The sequence below is a fragment of the Scyliorhinus torazame genome, chromosome 13, assembly GCF_047496885.1.
Source record: "Scyliorhinus torazame isolate Kashiwa2021f chromosome 13, sScyTor2.1, whole genome shotgun sequence".
NCBI classification, from domain to species: Eukaryota; Metazoa; Chordata; class Chondrichthyes; order Carcharhiniformes; family Scyliorhinidae; genus Scyliorhinus; species Scyliorhinus torazame.
The window spans coordinates 29,409,957-29,418,253 of NC_092719.1; the positions used below are offsets into that span (position 1 = coordinate 29,409,957).

Below are 8,297 nucleotides of genomic sequence, written 5' to 3' on the forward strand. Positions count from 1 at the left end.
GTAAGGTAAGAGAGGATGGAGGCTAGGCCAGTTGCATGCAACTCCTGTAGGATGTGGGTGGTGAGGGATACCACCGGTGTCCCCGCTGACTATACCTGCGGGAAGTGCACCCAACTCCAGCTCCTCAAAGACCGTGTTAGGGAACTGGAGCTGAAGCTGGATGAACTTCGGATCCCTCCAACCGGATGCCACTTGGCATCATCTCGGCATCAGAGATTTTCCAAATGCATCATGGAACAGATGATGGAGCGAATAGAAGGGGTTCATGTCTACGTTGACGATATCATAATCTGGTACACAACCCCAGAGGAATATGTGTCGCGACTCAAGAAAGTATTCTGACGCATACATGAACATGGCCTCAAGCTAAACAGGTCCAAGTGCTGTTTTGGGACATCCATGCTGAAGCTCCTGGGCGATCAGATTTCGCAGCATGGTGTGCGCCCCGACACAGACAAAATTAAAGCCACCGAGGCAATCAAAGTCCCCGAGGACAAGAAGGCAGAACTGCGCTTCCTGGGAATGGTCAATTTCCTTGGCAAGTTCTGTCCCAGTACCGTCTCCTCCTGACGTCAGTACGCCGTCCCAGTACCGTCTCCTCCTGACTTCAGCGCTGTCCCACTACCGTCTGCTCCTGACGTCAGCGCGCTGTCCCAGTACCGTCTCCTCCTGATGTCAGCGTGCTGTCCCAGTACCGCCTCCTCCTGACGTCAGCGTGCTGTCCCAGTACCGTCTCCTCCTGATGTCAGCGCGCTGTCCCAGTACCGCCTCCTCCTGACGTCTGTGTGTTGTCCCAGTACCGTCTCCTCCTGATGTCAGTGCGCTGTCCCAGTACTGTCTCCTCCTGACATCAGCGCGCTTTCCCTCTCCCGTCTTCTCCTGACGTCAGTGCGCTGTCCCAGTATCGTCTCCTCCTGACGTCAGTGCGCTGTCACAGTACCGTCTCCTCCTGTCGGCCGCGCGCTGTCCCAGTACCATCTCCTCCTGACATCAGCGCGCTGCTTCAGTGCCATCTCCTCCTGACGTTAGCGCGATGTTCCAGTACCGTCTGCCCCTGATGTCAGCGCGCTGTCCCAGTACCGTCTCCTCCTGACGTTAGCGCGATGTCCCAGTACCGTCTGCCCTGATGTAAGCGCGCTGTCCCAGTACCGTTTGCTCCTGATGTCAGTGCGCTGTCCCAGTACCGTCTCCTCCTGACATCAGTGCGCTGTCCCAGTTCTGTCTCCTCCTGACGTCAGCGTGCTGTCCCAGTACCGTTTGCTCCTGATGTCAGTGCGCTGTCCCAGTACCGTCTCCTCCTGACGTCAGTGCGCTGTCCCAGTTCTGTCTCCTCCTGACGTCAGCGCGCTGTCCCAGTACCGTTTGCTCCTGACGTCAGCGCGCTGTCCCAGTACCGTTTGCTCCTGATGTCAGTGTGCTGTCACAGTACCATCTCCTCCTGACGTCAGCGTGCTGTCCCAGTACCGTTTGCTCCTGATGTCAGTGCGCTGTCCCAGTACCGTCTCCTCCTGACGTTAGCGCGATGTTCCAGTACCGTCTGCCCCTGATGTCAGCGCGCTGTCCCAGTACCGTCTCCTCCTGACGTTAGCGCGATGTCCCAGTACCGTCTGCCCCTGATGTAAGCGCGCTGTCCCAGTACCGTCTGCTCCTGATGTCAGCAGCGCTGTCCCACTACCATCTCCTCCTGCCATCAGTGTGCTGTCCAAGTACCGTCTCCTCCTGATGGCAGCGCGCTGTCCCAGTACCGTCTCCTCCTGATGTCAGCGCGCTGACCCAGTACCGTCTCCTCCTGATGTCAGCACGCTGTCCCAGTTCCGTCTCCTCCTGATGGCAGCACGATGTCCCAGTTCCGTCTCCTCCTGATGTCAGCGCGCTGCCCCAGTACCGTCTCCTCCTGATGTCAGCGTGCTGTCCCAGTACCGTCTCCTCCTGATGTCAGCGCGCTGTCCCAGTACCGCCTCCTCCTGTCGTCCACGCGCTGTCCCAGTACCGTCTCCTCCTGACGTCAGTGCGCTGTCCCAGTACTGTCTCCTCCTGACGTCAGCGCGCTTTCCCTCTCCCGTCTTCTCCTGACGTCAGTGCGCTGTCCCAGTACCGTCTCCTCCTGACGTCAGTGCGCTGTCCCAGTACCGTCCCCTCCTGACGTCCACGCGCTGTCCCAGTACCGTCTCCTCCTGTCGTCCGCGCACTGTCCCAGTACCGTCTCCTCCTGACGTCCGCGCGCTGTCCCAGTACCGTCTCCTCCTGACGTCCGCGCGCTGTCCCAGTACCGTCTCCTCCTGTCGTCCACGTACTGTCCCAGTACCGTCTCCTCCTGACGTCTGCGCGCTTTCCCAGTACCGTCTCCTCCTGACGTCAGTGCGCTGTCCCAGTGCCGTCTGTCATAATATACACCAGTATATTCAGGTGCAGACACACACACACACTGATGGGCATGCAGTGGGACCAATCAGCATACACAACACCGCAGCCACTCACCAGTGAGAGCACACGCCCTATAAAGACAGGGGAGAGGAGAGTTCCCGCTCATTCTAGTAGCAGCCAGCTCGGAACTCAGAGCTCACAGCCTGCAACACAGACATTCACCATGCGCTGAGTGCATCACCTGGTTAGGACTAGGCAAGGGTCAACAGTTAATGCTGGTGTTTCATTTACCCACAGTTCAAGTATGTTAATATAGTTAACCTTATAATAAAAGAGAGTTGCACCACTTCCAGCGTTGGTGACCTGTTTGTGATCCAGAACACCCAACACATCACCGTCTCCTCCTGATATCAGTGCGCTGTCCCTGTACCAACTGCTCCTGATTCAGTGCGCTGTCCCTATACCGTCTCCTCCTGACGTCAGTGCGCTGTCCCAGTAACCCCTGCTCCTAATGTTCTGCGCCGTCCCAGTACCGTCTCCTCCTGATGTCAGCGTGCTGTCCCAGTACCGCCTCCTCCTGACGTCAGCGTGCTGTCCCTGTACCGCCTGCTCCTGATGTCACTGCGCTGTCCCGGTACCGTCTCCTCCTGACGTCAGCGCGCTGTCCCAGTACCGTCCCCTCCTGACGTCAGCGCGCTGTCCCAGTACCGTGTCCTCCTGACGTCAGCGCGCTGTCCCAGTACCGCCTCCTCCTGACGTCAGTGTGCTGTCCCAGTACCGTCCCCTCCTGACGTCAGCGCGCTGTCCCAGTACCGTCTCCTCCTGACGTCAGCGCGCTGTCCCAGTACCGCCTCCTCCTGACGTCAGTGTGCTGTCCCAGTACCGCCTGCTCCTGATGTCACTGCGCTGTCCCAGGACCGTCTCCTCCTGATGTCAGCGCGCTGTCCCAGTACTGCCTGCTCCTGATACAGTGCGCTGTCCCAGTACCGTCTCCTCCTGACGTCCGCGCGTTGTCTCAGTACCGTCTCCTCCTGTCGTCCACGTACTGTCCCAGTACCGTCTCCTCCTGACGTCCGCGCGCTTTCCCAGTACCGTCTCCTCCTGACGTCAGTGCGCTGTCCCAGTGCCGTCTGTCATAATATATACCAGTATATTCAGGTGCAGACACACACACACACTGATGGGCATGCAGTGGGACCAATCAGCATACACAACACCGCAGCCAATCACCAGTGAGAGCACACGCCCTATAAAGACAGGGGACAGGAGAGTTCCCGCTCATTCTAGTAGCAGCCAGCTCGGAACTCAGAGCTCACAGCCTGCAACACAGACATTCACCTTGTGCTGAGTGCATCACCTGGTTAGGACTAGGCAAGGGTCAACAGTTAATGCTGGTGTTTCATTTACCCACAGTTCAAGTATGTTAATATAGTTAACCTTATAATAAAATAGAGTTGCACCACTTCCAGTGTTGGTGACCTGTTTCTGATCCAGAACACCCAACACATCACCATCTCCTCCTGATGTCAGTGCGTTGTCCCTGTACCATCTGCTCCTGATTCAGTGCGCTGTCCCAGTACCGTCTCCTCCTGATGTCAGCGTGCTGTCCCAGCACCGCCTGCTCCTGATGTCACTGCGCTGTCCCGGTACCGTCTCCTCCTGATGTCAGCGTGCTGTCCCAGTACTGCCTGCCCCTGATTCAGTGCGCTGTCCCAGTACCGTCTCCTCCTGACGTCAACGTGCTGTCCCTGTACCGCCTGCTCCTGATGTCACTGCGCTGTCCCAGTACCGTCTCCTCCTGATGTCAGCGTGCTGTCCCAGTACTGCCTGCTCCTGATTCAGTGCGCTGTCCCAGTACCGTCTCCTCCTGACGTCAGCGTGCTGTTCCAGTACCTCCTGCTCCTGATGTCACTGCGCTGTCCCAGTACCGTCTCCTCCTGATGTCAGCGTGCTGTCCCAGTACAGCCTGCTCCTGATTCAGTGCGCTGTCCCAGTACCGTCTCCTCCTGACGTCAGCGTGCTATCCCTGTACCGTCTCCTCCTGACGTCAGCGTGCTGTCCCAGGACCGCCTGCTCCTGATGCCAGTGCGCTGTCCCAGTACCATCTCCTCCTGACGTCAGTGCGCTGTCCCTGTACCGCCTGCTCCTGACATCAGTGCGATGTCCCTGTACCGTCTCCTCCTGACGTTAGTGCGCTGTCCCAGTATCGTCTCCTCCTGACATCAGTGCGCTGTCCCTGTACCGCCTGCTCCTGACGTCAGTGCGCTGTCCCTGTACCGTCTCCTCCTGATGTCAGTGCGCTGTCCCTGTACCGCCTGCTCCTGACGTCAGTGCGCTGTCCCAGTACCGTCTGCTCCTGATGTCAGTGCGATGTCCCTGTACCGTCTGCTCCTGATGTCAGTGCGATGTCCCTGTGCCGTCTCCTCCTGATGTCAGTGCGATGTCCCTGTGCCGTCTCCTCCTGATTCAGTGCGCTGTCCCTGTACCGTCTGCTCCTGATGTCAGTGCGATGTCCCAGTACCGCCTGCTCCTGACGTCAGTGCGCTGTCCCAGTACCGTCTGCTCCTGATGTCAGTGCGATGTCCCTGTACCGTCTGCTCCTGATGTCAGTGCGATGTCCCTGTGCCGTCTCCTCCTGATGTCAGTGCGATGTCCCTGTGCCGTCTCCTCCTGATTCAGTGCGCTGTCCCTGTACCGTCTGCTCCTGATGTCAGTGCGCTGTCCCAGTACCGTCTCCTCCTGTCGTCCGCGCGCAGTCCCAGTACCGTCTCCTCCTGTCGTCCGCGCACTGTCCCAGTACCGTCACCTCCTGACGTCAGTGCGCTGTCCCAGTACCGTCTCCTCCTGACGTCAGCGTGCTGTCCCAGTACCGTCTCCTCCTGACTTCAGCGTGCTGTCCCAGTACCGTCTCCTCCTGACGTCCGCGCGATGTCCCAGTACCGTCTCCTCCTGACGTCAGTGCGCTGTCCCAGTACTGTCTCCTCCTGACGTCAGCGCGCTTTCCCTCTCCCGTCTTCATCCTGACGGCAGTGCGCTGTCCCAGTACCGTCTCCTCCTGACGTCAGTGCGCTGTCCCAGTACCGTCTCCTCCTGACGTCCACGCGCTGTCCCAGTACCGTCTCCTCCTGTCGTCCGCGCACTGTCCCAGTACCGTCTCCTCCTGACGTCCGCGCGCTGTCCCAGTACCGTCTCCTCCTGTCGTCCGCGCACTGTCCCAGTACTGTCTCCTCCTGACGTCCGCGCGCTGTCCCAGTACCGTCTCCTCCTGACGTCCGCGCGCTTTCCCAGTACCATCTCCTCCTGACGTCAGTGCGCTGTCCCAGTGCCGTCTGTCATAATATATACCAGTATATTCAGGTGCAGACACACACACACACTGATGGGCATGCAGTGGGACCAATCAGCATACACAACACCGCAGCCAATCACCAGTGAGAGCACACGCCCAATAAAGACAGGGGAGAGGAGAGTTCCCGCTCATTCTAGTAGCAGCCAGTTCGGAACTCAGAGCTCACAGCCTGCAACACAGACGTTCACCATGCGCTGAGTGCATCACCTGGTTAGGACTAGGCAAGGGTCAACAGTTAACGCTGGTGTTTCATTTACCCACAGTTCAAGTATGTTAATGTAGTTAACCTTATAATAAAATAGAGTTGCACCACTTCCAGTGTTGGTGACCTGTTTGTGATCCAGAACACCCAACACATCACCGTCTCCTCCTGATGTCAGTGCGTTGTCCCTGTACCATCTGCTCCTGATTCAGTGCGCTGTCCCTGTACCGTTTCCTCCTGACGTCAGTGCGCTGTCCCAGTAACGCCTGCTCCTAATGTTCTGCGCTGTCCCAGTACCGTCTCCTCCTGATGTCAGCGTGCTGTCCCAGTACCGCCTCCTCCTGACGTCAGCGTGCTGTCCCTGTACTGCCTGCTCCTGATGTCACTGCGCTGTCCCGGTACCGTCTCCTCCTGATGTCAGCGTGCTGTCCCAGTACTGCCTGCTCTTGATTCAGTGCGCTGTCCCAGTACCGTCTCCTCCTGACATCAGCGTGCTGTCCCTGTACCGCCTGCTCCTGATGTCACTGCGCTGTCCCAGTACCGTCTCCTCCTGATGTCAGCGTGCTGTCCCAGTACTGCCTGCTCCTGATTCAGTGCGCTGTCCCAGTACCGTCTCCTCCTGACGTCCGCGCGCTGTCCCAGTACCGTCTCCTCCTGTCGTCCACGTACTGTCCCAGTACCGTCTCCTCCTGACGTCCGCGCGCTTTCCCAGTACCGTCTCCTCCTGACGTCAGTGCGCTGTCCCAGTGCCGTCTGTCATAATATACACCAGTATATTCAGGTGCAGACACACACACACACTGATGGGCATGCAGTGGGACCTCCTGATTCACCCCCACATCGCACTGATTCACCCCCACCCTAAGGCCCGTCCCCTGGTCAACCACCGCTTCTCCCACTCCCTCGGACCCCCCTACCCACGACCAGCCATGTCAGCGGCAGGAGCGGAAGCCCACAGCCGTGCCTCTGTGTGTCCGACCTCCCCCCCTCTCCCTCATTGGCCACGGTGCCTGTTTCCAGATTTTTAAAAGCACAAGTGAAACATGCCGTCAGTAAATCCTCGGCTCAGGCCCGCTGGTGCTATGCCGACGGTGTTTACCGTATGTGCGGAGTAGAACACATTGACCCTGCTGTCATGGCACCGCAGCATGGCGGTCTGTCAGGCGCCCGGCGCTGGCCATCAGTCTGGCCTCACCACCAATTCTCCGCCCAATTACCTTTCCCAACTCCAGCGTTGGTCGACGGAGAATCCCACCCTGCACCTTCACTCAGGAACTGTCCCCCAAGTGAATAGCAGCAGGTTTTCAGATTCACTGACACACACTGACCGGAAAGGGGGTCACAACAGGAAATATCTCCGGTTATTTACAAAGATCCTCACGGATTAAGAGATGGGGAAAATGAAAAGATCATTGACGCTCTCAAAGCAGAAAGAATGAACTACTTAGAACAATAGCTGCTCACTTCACTGAATTCAATCTTTCTTTCTTTCTCCAGGGAGTAGAATTGGCTGGAATGATGCAAATTGTTCGAACAAAATAAATTTCATTTGCTCCCGCAAACTGATCTATGATTAGAGGAATCTGGTGATGCTCCGTGATCCTGTCCGGGACTGGATTCAGTGTTTGATTTGTTTGTGACACAGTTACTGCCTCTGTGACTGTTCTTAGTCTCTCAGTCAATAATAAATACAATTGCATCATGAGCTGTGTGTTTGATGCTGTGTGAGTCTAGTTTATAGCAGCCTTCCTGTCCCACTGTCGCTTCCTACCCACCTCTTCACTCAATACCACATTGGGGAGGAAGACAGCACAGACTTGGATGTGTTTTTAATTAATTCATGTGAAGTGAGCATTGCTGGCAAGATCCAAATGTATTCCTCTTTGAGAAGGTGCTGATGGTGAGGCACCTTCTTCAACTACTGAAGTCCATCTGGCGATAGGGAGGAAATTCTGGGGTTTTGATCCAGTGACAGTGAAGCAACAACATCTTATAGATGGTGGACATGTGATTCTGGTGGAGGAAGTGTCAATCAAGTTGGCTATTTTGTCCTGGATGGTTCCGAGCTTCTTGAGTGTTATTGTAGCCTCACTCATCCAGGCCAGTGGGGAGTATTCCATCACACTCCTGACTTGTGCCTTGTAAATGTTGGACAGGTTTTTGAAGTCAGGAGGTGAATTAGTCACTGCATAATTTCCGGCCTCTGACCAGAGGTGGATTTACACTTTGTGAGGCCCCACACTCACCATCATGTCTGCCCCACCCCACTCCCCATGGCTGCCTCTGACCCCGACCAGCAAGCTCACCACGTGGCTCCCATCCAGTGCCTCATGTCTCACGCCTCTGGCGTCCTCTCGCTGTTGCTGCCTTCCACAGCCCTGG

General features: G+C 56.9%; 1 protein-coding gene across 4 annotated transcripts in view; it reads left to right on the top strand.

The window, feature by feature from the left end:
- The window catches only part of LOC140387918 (echinoidin-like), a 74,154-nt gene extending 66,534 nt beyond the window's left edge, over positions 1-7,620 (top strand). For all 4 annotated transcript variants that reach the window (XM_072471230.1, XM_072471229.1, XM_072471232.1 and 1 more), the window contains one exon: positions 7,413-7,620. In XM_072471230.1, coding sequence (XP_072327331.1) covers positions 7,413-7,492 — 80 coding nt within the window. In that variant the 3' untranslated portion in view covers positions 7,493-7,620. The remainder of the gene's footprint in view (positions 1-7,412) is intronic.
- The last annotated feature ends 677 nt before the right edge of the window (positions 7,621-8,297 follow it).